At 48.0% G+C, this 14977-nt stretch overlaps 1 protein-coding gene across 1 annotated transcript in view; it reads left to right on the forward strand.

Annotated features, from left to right (window-relative positions):
* gaa2 (alpha glucosidase 2) overlaps positions 1 to 14495 on the forward strand; it is a 54878-nt gene extending 40383 nt beyond the window's left edge. The window contains exons 15-21 of the mRNA XM_065000949.1: positions 1505 to 1656; positions 3366 to 3514; positions 4151 to 4292; positions 5785 to 5883; positions 6986 to 7150; positions 8086 to 8232; positions 11453 to 14495. Of these exons, the coding sequence (XP_064857021.1) occupies positions 1505 to 1656; positions 3366 to 3514; positions 4151 to 4292; positions 5785 to 5883; positions 6986 to 7150; positions 8086 to 8232; positions 11453 to 11515 (917 nt within the window). The 3' untranslated portion in view covers positions 11516 to 14495. The remainder of the gene's footprint in view (positions 1 to 1504; positions 1657 to 3365; positions 3515 to 4150; positions 4293 to 5784; positions 5884 to 6985; positions 7151 to 8085; positions 8233 to 11452) is intronic.
* The last annotated feature ends 482 nt before the right edge of the window (positions 14496 to 14977 follow it).

Genomic DNA, 14977 nt, shown 5'->3' on the forward strand with positions numbered 1-14977 from the left:
CTAATCATGTCTCATCTCTCTCTAGAGGTCACATGGAACTAGGCTGGTATCTAATCATGTCTCATCTCTCTAGAGGTCACATGGAACTAGGCTGGTATCTAATCATGTCTCATCTCTCTAGAGGTCACATGGAACTAGGCTGGTATCTAATCATGTCTCATCTCTCTCTAGAGGTCACATGGAACTAGGCTGGTATCTAATCATGTCTCATCTCTCTCTCTCTGTCACATGGAACTAGGCTGGTATCTAATCATGTCTCATCTCTCTCTAGAGGTCACATGGAACTAGGCTGGTGTCTAATCATGTCTCATCTCTCTAGAGGTCACATGGAACTAGGCTGGTATCTAATCTTGTCTCATCTCTCTCTCTCTCTGTCACATGGAACTAGGCCTGGTATCTAATCTTGTCTCATCTCTCTCTCTCTCTGTCACATGGAACTAGGCCTGGTATCTAATCATGTCTCATCTCTCTAGAGGCCACATGGAACTAGGCTGGTATCTAATCATGTCTCATCTCTCTAGAGGCCACATGGAACTAGGCTGGTATCTAATCATGTCTCATCTCTCTCCATCTCTCTCTAGAGGTCGCATGGAACTAGGCTGGTATCTAATCATGTCTCATCTCTCTCTCTCTCTCTGTCACATGGAACTAGGCTGGTATCTAATCATGTCTCATCTCTCTCTAGAGGTCACATGGAACTAGGATGGTATCTAATCATGTCTCATCTCTCTAGAGGTCACATGGAACTAGGCTGGTATCTAATCATGTCTCATCTCTCTCTAGAGGTCACATGGAACTAGGCTGGTATCTAATCATGTCTCATCTCTCTCTGTCACATGGAACTAGGCTGGTATCTAATCATGTCTCATCTCTCTCTAGAGGTCACATGGAACTAGGCCTGGTGTCTAATCATGTCTCATCTCTCTAGAGGTCACATGGAACTAGGCTGGTATCTAATCATGTCTCCTCTCTCCATCTCTCGCTAGAGGTCGCATGGAACTAGGCTGGTATCTAATCATGTCTCATCTCTCTCTAGAGGTCACATGGAACTAGGCTGGTATCTAATCATGTCTCATCTCTCTCTCTCTCTCTGTCACATGGAACTAGGCTGGTATCTAATCATGTCTCATCTCTCTCTAGAGGTCACATGGAACTAGGCTGGTATCTAATCATGTCTCATCTCTCTAGAGGTCACATGGAACTAGGCTGGTATCTAATCATGTCTCATCTCCCTCCCTCCCCCTCCAGGTATGTTAACCTTTAACCTCCTGGGTGTTCCCCTGGTGGGGGCTGATATCTGTGCCTTCTCTCTCTCCCTCTCTCCCCCTCCAGGTATGTTAACCTTTAACCTCCTGGGTGTTCCCCTGGTGGGGGCTGATATCTGTGCCATCTCTCTCTCTCCCTCCCTCCCCCTCCAGGTATGTTAACCTTTAACCTCCTGGGTGTTCCCCTGGTGGGGGCTGATATCTGTGCCATCTCTCTCTCTCCCTCCCTCCCCCTCCAGGTATGTTAACCTTTAACCTCCTGGGTGTTCCCCTGGTGGGGGCTGATATCTGTGGCTTCAGTGAGCAGACTGAGGAGGAGCTGTGTGTCCGCTGGACTCAGCTAGGAGCCTTCTACCCTTTCACACGCAACCACAACTCTATCGACCAGAAGGTAAGACTCCCAATGTGGCTCCCCCTCAATGTGCCTCCCCCTCAATGTGCCCCCCTCCACCAATGTGCCCCCCCTCAATGTGCTCCCCCTCCACCAATGTGCCTCCCCCTCCACCAATGTGCCCCCCTCCACCAATGTGCCTCCCCCTCCACCAATGTGCCTCCCCCTCCACCAATGTGCTCCCCCTCCACCAATGTGCCTCCCCCTCCACCAATGTGCCTCCCCCTCCACCAATGAGCCTCCACCAATGTGCCACCCCCTCCACCAATGTGCCTCCCCCTCCACCAATGTGCCTCCACCAATGTGCCTCCCCCTCCACCAATGTGCCTCCCCCCTCCACCAATGTGCCTCCCCCTCCACCAATGTGCCTCCCCCTCCACCAATGTGCTCCACCAATGTGCCCCCTCCACCAATGTGCTCCCCCTCCACCAATGTGCTCCCCCTCCACCAATGTGCTCCCCCTCCACCAATGTGCCCCCACTCCACCAATGTGGCCCCCCTCCACCAATGTGGCCCCTGACACAAACTGTCATAGAAAAGTCATTTTATCTGTATATTCTGTCTCTCTCCTCCCAGCCTCAGGACCCCCCAGCGTTCATCCCTCCAGCCTGTATATTCTGTCTCTCTCCTCCCAGCCTCAGGACCCCCCAGTGTTCATCCCTCCAGCCTGTATATTCTGTCTCTCTCCTCCCAGCCTCAGGACCCCCCAGCGTTCATCCTTCCAGCCTGTATATTCTGTCTCTCTCCTCCCAGCCTCAGGACCCCCCAGTGTTCATCCCTCCAGCCTGTATATTCTGTCTCTCTCCTCCCAGCCTCAGGACCCCCCAGTGTTCAGCCCTCCAGCCTGTATATCCTGTATATTCTGTGTCTCTCCTCCCAGCCTCAGGACCCCCCAGCGTTCATCCCTCCAGCCTGTATATTCTGTATATTCTGTCTCTCTCCTCCCAGCCTCAGGACCCCCCAGTGTTCATCCCTCCAGCCTGTATATTCTGTCTCTCTCCTCCCAGCCTCAGGACCCCCCAGTGTTCATCCCTCCAGCCTGTATATTCTGTCTCTCTCCTCCCAGCCTCAGGACCCCCAGTGTTCATCCCTCCAGCCTGTATATTCTGTCTCTCTCCTCCCAGCCTCAGGACCCCCAGTGTTCATCCCTCCAGCCTGTATATTCTGTCTCTCTCCTCCCAGCCTCAGGACCCCCAGTGTTCATCCCTCCAGCCTGTATATTCTGTCTCTCTCCTCCCAGCCCCAGGACCCCCAGTGTTCATCCCTCCAGCCTGTATATTCTGTCTCTCTCCTCCCAGCCTCAGGACCCCCCAGTGTTCATCCCTCCAGCCTGTATATTCTGTCTCTCTCCTCCCAGCCTCAGGACCCCCCAGTGTTCATCCCTCCAGCCTGTATATTCTGTCTCTCTCCTCCCAGCCTCAGGAACCCCCAGCGTTCATCCCTCCAGCCTGTATATTCTGTGTCTCTCCTCCCAGCCTCAGGACCCCCCAGCGTTCATCCCTCCAGCCTGTATATTCTGTCTCTCTCCTCCCAGCCTCAGGACCCCCCAGCGTTCAGCCCTCCAGCCTGTATATTCTGTCTCTCTCCTCCCAGCCTCAGGACCCCCCAGCGTTCATCCCTCCAGCCTGTATATTCTGTCTCTCTCCTCCCAGCCTCAGGACCCCCCAGCGTTCAGCCCTGAAGCCTGTATATTCTGTGTCTCCTCCCAGCCTCAGGACCCCCCAGCGTTCAGCCCTGAAGCCCGTTCAGCCATGAAACAGTCTCTGCTGCTCCGCTCCTCCCTGTTCCCTCTGCTCTACACGCTGTTCCACCGCGCACACACACACGGACACACCGTCGCTCGGCCTCTGCTGTTCGAGTGAGTTACACACACTGACACACACACACACACACACACACTGACACACACACACACATTGGGACACACACACACACTGACACACACACACACACTGGGACACACACACACACACACACACACACACACTGGGACACACAAACACACTGGGACACACAAACACACTGGGACACACACACACACTGGGACACACACACACACTGGGACACACACACACACTGGGACACACACACACACACACACACACACTGGGACACACACACACACACTGGGACACACACACACACTGGGACACACACACACACACTGGGACACACACACACACACACACACACACTGGGACACACATACACACACACACACACACACACACTGGGACACACACACACTGGGACACACACACACACTGGGACACACACACACACTGGGACACACACACACACGGACACACTGGGACACACACACACACACACACACACTGGGACACACACACACACACACACTGGGACACACACACACACACACACACACTGGGACACACACACACACTGGGACACACACACACACACACACACACTGGGACACACACACAGCTCTTTCAGGATGTTCCTGACCAATGTGTGTTCATATTTTTAGGTTCCCCAAGGACGTGAGAACGTATGGGATAGACAGACAGTTCTTATGGGGGAAGAGTTTGATGGTGACACCAGTATTAGATCCAGGTGTGGACTATGTTGTGGGCTACTTCCCTCAGGGTCTCTGGTACGACTACTACACGGTAAGAACACAGCTATATATATTAACTATATATAACCCTTAATAACCCTTAATAACCCTAACCCCAGGTCTCTACTATACAGTAAGAACACAGCTATATATATTAACTATATATATAATAACTATAAGTAAGAACCCAGGTCTCTACTATACAGTAAGAACACAGCTATATATATTAACTATATATAACCCTTAATAACCCTAACCCCAGGTCTCTACTATACAGTAAGAACACAGCTATATATATTAACTATATATAACCCTTAATAACCCTTAATAACCCTAACCCCAGGTCTCTACTATACAGTAAGAACACAGCTATATATATTAACTATATATAACCCTATAATAACCCTAACAGGTCTCTACTAACAGTAAGAACACAGCTATATATATTAACTATAATAACCCTTAATAACCCTTAATAACCCTAACCCCAGGTCTCTACTATACAGTAAGAACACAGCTATATATATTAACTATACTAATAACCCTTAATAACCCTTAATAACCCTAACCCCAGGTCTCTACTATACAGTAAGAACACAGCTATATATATTAACTATATATAACCCTTAATAACCCTTAATAACCCTAACCCCAGGTCTCTACTATACAGTAAGAACACAGCTATATATATTAACTATATATAACCCTTAATAACCCTAACCCCAGGTCTCTACTATACAGTAAGAACACCGCTATATATATTAACTATATATAACCCTTAATAACCCTAACCCCAGGTCTCTACTATACAATAAGAACACAGCTATATATATTAACTAACACCTTTGTGTGGTGGACCATTCTTGATACACACAGGAAACTGGTGAGCATGGAAAAATCCAGCAGCGTTGCAGTTCTTGACAAAAACCGGTGCACCTGGCACCTACCTTACCCTGTTCAAAGGCACTGAAATATTTTGTCTTGCCCATTCACCCTCTGAATGGCACACACACACACAATCCATGTCTCTCTTGTCTCAAGGCTTAAAAATCCTTCTTTAACCTGTCTCCTCCCCTTCATCTACACTGATTGAAGTGGATTTAACAAGTGACATCAATAAGGATCATAGCTTTCACCTGGATTCACCTGGTCAGTCTGTGTCATGGAAAGAGCAGGTGTTTTTAATGTTTTGTTCAGTGTATAATTCACATGCTGAATATTGAATCTCGCCTGTCTCTCTTTCCTCTGTCTGCTCTCTCTCCTCTCTCTCCCTCCCTCGGTCTCACTCTCTCTCCCTCCCTCTCCTCTCTCTCCCTCTCTCTCTCTCCCTCCCTCCCTCCCTCCCTCCCTCCCTCCCTCCCTCCCTCCCTCCCTCCCTCCCTCCCTCCCTCCCTCTCTCTCTCTCCCTCCCTCCCTCCCTCCCTCCCCCTCCCTCCCTCCCTCCCTCCCTCCCTCCCTCCCTCCCTCCCTCTCCTCTCTCTCCCTCCCTCGGTCTCCCCTCTCTCCCCAACTTCCCTTGTCTCTCTCTGTCTCTCCTCTCTCAGGGTGATTCTATCCGTAGTAAAGGAGAAGAGTTGAGGCTCAAGGCTCCTCTAGAGCATATCAACCTTCACCTGAGAGAAGGAGCTGTCATACCTACACAGGTAAACAGACAGACAATAGATCGTCAGGTAGCTGGCTCATCCATGTTATTGGGGCTCCCGGGGAGGTGCAGCGGTCTAAGGCACTGCATCTCAGTGCTAGAGGCGTCACTACAGACCCCGGTTTGATTCCAGGCTGTATTACAACCGGCTGTGATTGGGAGTCCCATAGGGCGGCGCACAATTGGCCCAGCGTCATTAGGGTTTGGCCCATGGCTAGGCCGTCATTGTAAATAAGAATTTGTTCTTAACTGACTTGCCCAGTTAAATAAATGTTAAGTCAGAACAATGATGACTATCTACAGAGTTTCTAGAGGGTTTAGGAAGATGACACAAAGTGGATGGTCAGGCATCGATATCGAAAATAATGAATCACTGTGTGTCTCTCTCTTCCTCTTTCTCTGTGTCTCTCCCTCGGTCTCTTTCGTTCTCTCTGTGTCTGTCTGTCGCTGTCTGTCTGTGTGTGTGTGTGTGTCTCTCTGTGTCTGTCTGTCGCTGTCTCTCTGTGTCTGTGTGTGTCGCTGTCTGTGTGTGTCTCTCTCTGTGTCTGTTTGTGTCTCTCTGTGTCTGTGTGTCTCTCTGTGTCTGTGTGTCTCTCTCTCTGTGTGTGTCTCTCTGTGTGTGTCTCTCTGTGTCTGTGTGTCTCTCTGTGTGTCTGTGTGTGTGTGTCTCTCTGTGTCTGTGTGTGTGTGTCTCTCTGTGTCTGTGTGTCTCTCTGTGTGTCTCTCTCTGTGTGTCTCTCTCTGTGTCTGTGTGTCTCTCTGTGTCTGTGTGTCTCTCTCTCTGTGTGTGTCTCTCTCTGTGTGTGTCTCTCTGTGTCTGTGTGTCTCTCTCTCTGTGTGTGTCTCTCTCTGTGTGTGTCTCTCTGTGTCTGTGTGTCTCTCTGTGTCTGTGTGTCTCTCTCTCTGTGTGTGTCTCTCTCTGTGTGTGTCTCTCTGTGTCTGTGTGTCTCTCTCTCTGTGTGTGTCTCTCTCTGTGTCTGTGTGTCTCTCTGTGTCTGTGTGTCTCTCTGTGTCTGTGTGTCTCTCTGTGTCTGTGTGTCTCTCTCTCTGTGTGTGTCTCTCTCTGTGTCTGTGTGTCTCTCTGTGTGTTGCTCCCTGTGTAGCGTCCCAACACAACCCTGTTTGTGAGCAGTGGTCAGCCGCTCCACCTCGTGTCCAGTCTGTCTGAAGACGGCTCGGCTGGAGGAGAGCTGTTCTGGGACGACGGAGAGAGCATCGACACCTTTGAGACAGACCAGTACGCTCACGTAGTGTTCACTGTGGTGAAGGTACGCTCCGACCACTACAGACCAGTACGCTCCGACCACTACAGACCAGTACGCTCCGACCACTACAGACCAGTACGCTCCGACCACTACAGACCAGTACGCTCCGACCACTACAGACCAGTACGCTCCGACCACTACAGACCAGTACGCTCCGACCACTACAGACCGGTACGCTCCGACCACTACAGACCAGTACGCTCCGACCACTACAGACCGGTACGCTCCGACCACTACAGACCGGTACGCTCCGACCACTACAGACCACTCCGACAGACCAGACCAGTACGCTCCGACCACTACAGACCGGTACGCTCCGACCACTACAGACCAGTACGCTCCGACCACTACAGACCGGTACGCTCCGACCACTACAGACCGGTACGCTCCGACCACTACAGACCGGTACGCTCCGACCACTACAGACCGGTACGCTCCGACCACTATAGACCAGTACGCTCCGACCACTACAGACCAGTACGCGCCGACCACTACAGACCAGTACGCGCCGACCACTACATACCAGTACGCTCCGACCACTACAGACCGGTACGCTCCGACCACTACAGACCAGTATGCTCTGACCAGTACGCTCCGACCACTACAGACCGGTACGCTCCGACCACTACAGACCGGTACGCTCCGACCACTACAGACCGGTACGCTCCGACCACTTCAGACCGGTACACTCCGACCACTACAGACCGGTACGCTCCGACCACTACAGACCGGTACGCTCCGACCACTACAGACCAGTACGCTCCGACCACTACAGACCAGTACGCTCCGACCAGTACGCTCCGTCCACTACAGACCAGTACGCTCCGACCACTATGCAACCTTCCAGTTACTAGTCCAACGCTCTAACCACTATAACCATGACAGCTGGTTCTACGAACACTATAACCTTCACCTCTTCTCTACCTATTGTGTTCTAGAACACGATGACATCGGAGGTGCTGCACGACCACGTGGAGGCTTCCTACATCACCGTGGAAACAGCCTCCTTCTATGGCGTGAAGGTGGAGCCTACCAGGGTTATGGTCAACTCCCATGATGCTGCATTCACCTACAGAGCCAATCAGGTGAGACTTGGTGTCAGGAGTCAAAGGTTAAGGTTAAGTGTTTTTTAAAGTTCAGATAATGTTTTAGAGCAGCCATACTCACAATAAAACATTTTTTTAAAGGAATGTAGGGACCTCCCGAGTGGCGCAGGGGTCTAAGGCATTGATCAGTGCTAGAGGCGCCATTACAGATCCGGGTTTGATCCCGGGCTGTGTCGCAGCCAGCCGCGACCTGGAGACCCATGAGGCGGCGCACAATTGGCCCAGCGCCGTCCGGGTTGTCCTTGTCTCATCGCGCTCCAGCGACTCCTTGTGGCGGGCCGGGCGCAGTGCGCGCTGACTTCGGTCGCCAGCTGGTACAGTGTTTCCTCCGACTGTGTCCAGAAGCAGTGCGGCTTGGCGGGATCGTATTTCGGAGGGACGCATTGGTTCTCGACCATCGCCTCTCCCGAGTCCTTACGAGATGTTGCAGCCATGAGACAAGACTTGTAACTACCAATTGGATATCATGAAGAAGAGGGTAAAAAAAAAAGGTCAAATAAAATAAGGAACGTCGTCGTGTTGAGAGTTGTAATAGTAGAAAAAGAACAAGGTGCCATTTGTAAATGTAGTCGTCGTGTTGAGTTGTAATAGCAGAAAAGCACAAGGTCCCATTTGTAAATGTAGTCGTCGTGTTGTAATAGTAGAAAAGCACAAGGTGCCATTTGTAAATGTAGTCGTCGTGTTGAGTTGTAATAGCAGAAAAGCACAAGGTGCCATTTGTAAATGTAGTCGTCGTGTTGAGTTGTAATAGTAGAAAAGCACAAGGTGCCATTTGTAAATGTAGTCGTTGAGTTGTAAATAGTAGAAAAGCACCAGGTCCCATTTGTAAATGTAGTCGTCGTGTTGTAATAGTAGAAAAGCACAAGGTGCCATTTGTAAATGTAATCGTCGTGTTGAGTTGTAATAGCAGAAAAGCACAAGGTGCCATTTGTAAATGTAGTCGTCGTGTTGAGTTGTAATAGTAGAAAAGCACAAGGTGCCATTTGTAAATGTAGTCGTTGAGTTGTAATAGCAGAAAAGCACAAGGTGCCATTTGTAAATGTAGTCGTTGAGTTGTAATAGCAGAAAAGCACAAGGTGCCATTTGTAAATGTAGTCGTCGTGCACGGACAGTTCTCCTCTGATGATGATATTTTTCTCCCCAATTTCGTGATTTCCAATTGGTAGTTAGTCTTGTCCCATCGCTGCAACTCCCGTATGGACTCGGGAGAGGCGAAGGTCGAGAGCCGTGCGTCCTCTGAAACCCTGCCAAGTCCCACTGCCTCTAGACACACTGGTCGCTGAACCCGGAAGCCAACCGCACCGTCGGAGGAAACGCCGTACACCTGGCGACCGTGTCAGCGTGGCCCGCCACAGGAGTCGCTAGAGCGCGACGGGACAAGGACATCCCAGCCGGCCAAACCCTCCCCTAACCCTCGACGACGCTGGGCCAATTGTGCGTCACCTCGTGGGTCTCCCAGTGTCACACATGTAGTGCCTTAGACCGCTCCGCCACTCGGGAGACCCCCAGCCTCCACTCTTCTGGGAGGGCTTTCCACTAGATGATGGAACATTGCTGCTATAACAGCCTCCACTCTTCTGGGAAGGCTTTCCACTAGATGTTGGAACATTGCTGCTATAACAGCCTCCACTCTTCTGGGAAGGCTTTCCACTAGATGTTGGAACATTGCTGCTATAACAGCCTCCACTCTTCAGGGAAGGCTTTCCACTAGATGTTGGAACATTGCTGCTATAACAGCCTCCACTCTTCTGGGAAGGCTTTCCACTAGATGTTGGAACATTGCTGCTATCACAGCCTCCACTCTTCTGGGAAGGCTTTCCACTAGATGTTGGAACATTGCTGATATAACAGCCTCCACTCTTCTGGGAAGGCTTTCCACTAGATGTTGGAACATTGCTGCTATAACAGCCTCCACTCTTCTGGGAGGGCTTTCCACTAGATGTTGGAACATTGCTGCGGGGACTTGCTTCCATTCGGCCACAAGAGCATTAGTGAGGTCGGGCACTGATGTTGGGCGATTAGGCCTGGCTCGCAGTCGGCGATGCAATTCGTTCGAATTCATCACAAAGGTGTTCGATGGGGTTGAGGTCAGGGCTCTGTACAGGCCAGTCAAGTTCTTCCACCCAATCTCGACAAACCATTTCTGAATGGACCTCGCTTTGTGCACGGGGGCATTGTCATGCTGAAACAGGAAAGGGCCTTCACCAAACTGTTGGAAGCACAGAATCATCTAGAATGTCATTGCATGCTGTAGCGTTGAGATTTCCTTTCACTGGAACTAAGGAGCCCGAACCATGAAAAACAGCCCAGACCATTATTCCTCCTCCACCAAACTTTACAGTTGGCACTATGCACTGGGGCAGGTAGCGTTCTCCTGGCATCCTCCAAACCTAGATTCGTCCGTCGGACTGCCAGATGGTGAAGCGTGATTCATCCCTCCAGAGAAGGCATTTCCAGAGTCCAGTGGCGGCGAGCTTCACACCAGTCCAGCCGACGCTTGGCATTGCATGCTGATCTTAGACGCTTGAAGCTTGAAGCTCCCGACAAACCGTTCTTGTGCCGACGTTGCTTCCAGAGGCAGTTTGGAACTCGGTAGTGAGTGTTACAGATGCTGTTTTACACGCTTCAACACTCGGTGGTCCCGTTCTGCTGAGCCGTTGTTGCTCCTAGATGTTTCCACTTCACCATAACAGCACTTACGGTTAGTTGACCGGGGCGGCTCCAGCAGGGCTGACATTTAGACTTTTTGGAAAGGTGGCATCCTATGACGGTGCAACGTTGAAAGTCACTGAGCTCTTCAGTAAGGCTTTTCTACTGACAATGTTTGTCTATGGAGATTGCATGGCTGTGTGCTTGATACACCTTTATACACCTGTCAGCAAGGGGTGTGGCCGAAATAGCCAAATCCACTCATTAAAAAAGATTGTGTGTGTGTGTGTGTGTGTGTGTGTGTGTGTGTGTGTGTGTGTGTTCACCAACCAAATGGTGTGTGAACAGTTTAGGGTCGCATGGGTTGTGAGCTGGGGGTTTGTTGCTACACCGACAAGGCTGATAAAATGACACTATCCATCCTGACCTTTGCCCCCTAGGAAATGTGTGAGTTGACTAGTAGTAGTGGAGTCTCCCCATGTTTAGAGGGAAATGACGTCTGTGATTTGTTATTAATGTATCTCTGTTTCTCCTGTTCGTCTCCCTCCAGGTGTTGACTGTAACAGATCTGGGATTGAATCTCAGCCAGAACTTCACCATCAATTGGATCTAACAGCTTTTCCCCCAAAAATGGGAATTCCGACCTTTTGGAATGTTGATGGTTTTCCTTCCCTGACGGTCTCTACTGCTTTACTCCCCACGGCCGTGACCCAAATGGCACCCTATTCCCTATATAGTGTACTACCAGGGCTCAAAACACGCTCACTGTAGGACACACCATATGTTGCTCCGGGTGGAATTGAATCCTGACCTGAACCATTAGATACTAACCTAACCACAGATCTAGGACCAGATTACCCTCCTACAATACTAACCTAACTACTGATCTAGGACCATATTACCCTCCTACAATCCTAACCTGAACCATTAGATACTAACCTAACTACTGATCTAGGACCAGATTACCCTCCTACAATACTAACCTAACTACTGATCTAGGACCAGATTACCCTCCTACAATCCTAACCTGAACCATTAGATACTAACCTAACCACAGATCTAGGACCAGATTACCCTCCTACAATACTAACCTAACTACTGATCTAGGACCAGATTACCCTCCTACAATACTAACCTAACTACTGATCTAGGACCAGATTACCCTCCTACAATACTAACCTAACTACTGATCTAGGACCAGATTACCCTCCTACAATCCTAACCTGAACCATTAGATACTAACCTAACCACAGATCTAGGACCAGATTACCCTCCTACAATACTAACCTAACTACTGATCTAGGACCAGATTACCCTCCTACAATACTAACCTAACTACTGATCTAGGACCAGATTACCCTCCTACAATCCTAACCTGAACCATTAGATACTAACCTAACCACAGATCTAGGACCAGATTACCCTCCTACAATCCTAACCTGAACCATTAGATACTAACCTAGGACCAGATTACCCTCCTACAATCCTAACCTGAACCATTAGATACTAACCTAACCACAGATCTAGGACCAGATTACCCTCCTACAATCCTAACCTGAACCATAAGATACTAACCTACCCACTGATCTATGACCAGTGTCTAGGACTGGGTTCCCCAACTGGTTTTATTTGACCCCATCCCAGTTTTCTGAGCATATTTTTTTATATCAAGACAAGATATTTCATTTTTATTGTTAGACATTTTTTAAAAACTGTAACACCAGTTATTTTTATTTTGTAAATGTGTTCCCAGGTGTTCCCAGGCATAGTAGAGAGACACGTGATTATATACACATGTAGGCAAGGTTTGAAATGATTGTGTTTTAGTCAAATTATTTTATCTGTTTGTTTGGGCTTGTTGCAGTGAAATTACAGTCTACAAATGATTTGTAATTATATTCCGGACCCAACTATCCGCTCACGAAAAAATCGGCCTGTGGCTACTACTTCCTCCCTGTCTGAGGGGCTACTTCCTCCCTGTCTGAGTCTAGTTGATGATCCCTGGTCTAGGGGACTACTTCCTCCCTGTCTGAGGGGCTACTTCCTCCCTGTCTGAATCTAGTTGATGGTCCCTGGTCTAGGGGGCTACTACTTCCTCCCTGTCTGCTGTAACTGTGCCAAAAATAGTCTGTCCCAAATACCACCCTATTCCCTATAGTGTACTACTAATGACCAGGGCCCTTGTGTATAGGGTATAGGGTGCCATTTTGGACAGGTATAGTCTCTGTGAAGCTTTATAGTGGTGGTGATAGTATTTTTCCCCATGTGACAGGTAGGCACAGCCTAGGCTCCAGTAATATAAAGACTGAATAAGCGTCTGATTTACCCATCTCTAACTGGCTTTCAGGGTCACCTTGTTTTTTTAATTGGAAAGATGTTTAATTTGTATTGCGGCTGCAGAGTTTTAAAACCGCTTGTCACTCGAATATCGTTGCTTTAAATCAACTAAATATTATGAAAGGTAAGCCTGTTAATTATACGTAAGGCCCTATTATATTACCAAAGTTAAAATAAAATCAGCTCGTCTCTATACTATATATATATATACTAGCTGCATGTCTCTTCCAGCGGTATCATGGTTTGAACAATGTGAGTAATTCCAGTCCATATAATATACAGTATAATCATACAGTATAATACACAGTATAATACACAGTACAATACAGTACAGTCGTACAGTTCACACTCAACAAGCCTCCTGGAGCGAGTTTCATTTATTTACCCAACAGAGGATATAGCTAGCTACATCTATGGGCTTTTCTGTTTTTCTGTCGTGCAGTAGCCTATATCATATATGTATTGGATAACGGCACAATATTTTGGACTTTTTTGGGGCTTGGGCTCATTAAATGTCTTTAATGTAGGGCTCATTAAATGTCTTTAATGTAGGGCTCATTAAATGTCTTTAATGTAGGGCTCATGAAATGTCTTTAATGTAGGGCTCATGAAATGTCTTTAATGTAGGGCTCATGAAATGTCTAATGTAGGGCTCATTAAATGTCTTTAATGTAGGGCTCATTAAATGTCTTTAATGTAGGGCTCATTAAATGTCTAATGTAGGGCTCATTAAATGTCTAATGTAGGGCTCATTAAATGTCTAATGTAGGGCTCATTAAATGTCTTTAATGTAGGGCTCATTAAATGTCTAATGTAGGGCTCATTAAATGTCTTTAATGTAGGGCTCATTAAATGTCTTTAATGTAGGGCTCATTAAATGTCTTTAATGTAGGGCTCATCAGGCTTGAATGTTTTAATCAAAGCTCTGTTTTTATGCTCTATAATGCTTTTGAATGACCGTTCCAGTTTGGACTGGAAATACCGGTTTAGTCGGTAGGAAAGTGATTTATTCTCAGGATGGAACATTTTGTAAAATACTGTGAAAATATTCAACCGTGAGCCAGATGCCAGCATTAGTTTGAAAGGCCTCCTGTGTATTTTACTGGTTAGATAGTAAAATATGAAGTCTAGTCGTTCTGCCACTGGTCATTATTACAGTCAAGAGACAACTTTTATTTTGCTGTTTTCATTTCTCAGAGGAAAGGTGAAGATGTGCAATTAAAAGGAGAGGAACTTTTCTTTCCCTCAGAACAAGACTAGAATGGGGTGAGATGAATGTTTGTGTCTCTGGGGAGTTTTGTGATAATAATCAGTGATTGTTGTTATTGATACTGATATGTACATATTGTTGTTGACAAGCTTGTTTGCACTGAATCAGGACATATTGAAGGTACAGGGTAGTGCCTTACGAACGATCAAACTGTCTCTTCTACAGCTCTGTTTTAAATCTGTTCTAGAATGATAGTTTCAGAACACCTCTAGAACAGCTCAGTGTTAACTCTGTTCTAGAATGATAGTTTCAGAACACCTCTAGAACAGCTCAGTTTTAACTCTGTTCTAGAATGATAGTTTCAGAACACCTCTAGAACAGCTCAGTTTAAACTCTGTTCTAGAATGATAGTTTCAGAACACCTCTAGAACAGCTCAGTGTTAACTCTGTTCTAGAATGATAGTTTCAGAACACCTCTAGAACAGCTCAGTTTAAACTCTGTTCTAGAATGATAGTTTCAGAACACCT

Source organism: Oncorhynchus nerka, linkage group LG15, assembly GCF_034236695.1.
Source record: "Oncorhynchus nerka isolate Pitt River linkage group LG15, Oner_Uvic_2.0, whole genome shotgun sequence".
Taxonomy (NCBI): domain Eukaryota; kingdom Metazoa; phylum Chordata; class Actinopteri; order Salmoniformes; family Salmonidae; genus Oncorhynchus; species Oncorhynchus nerka.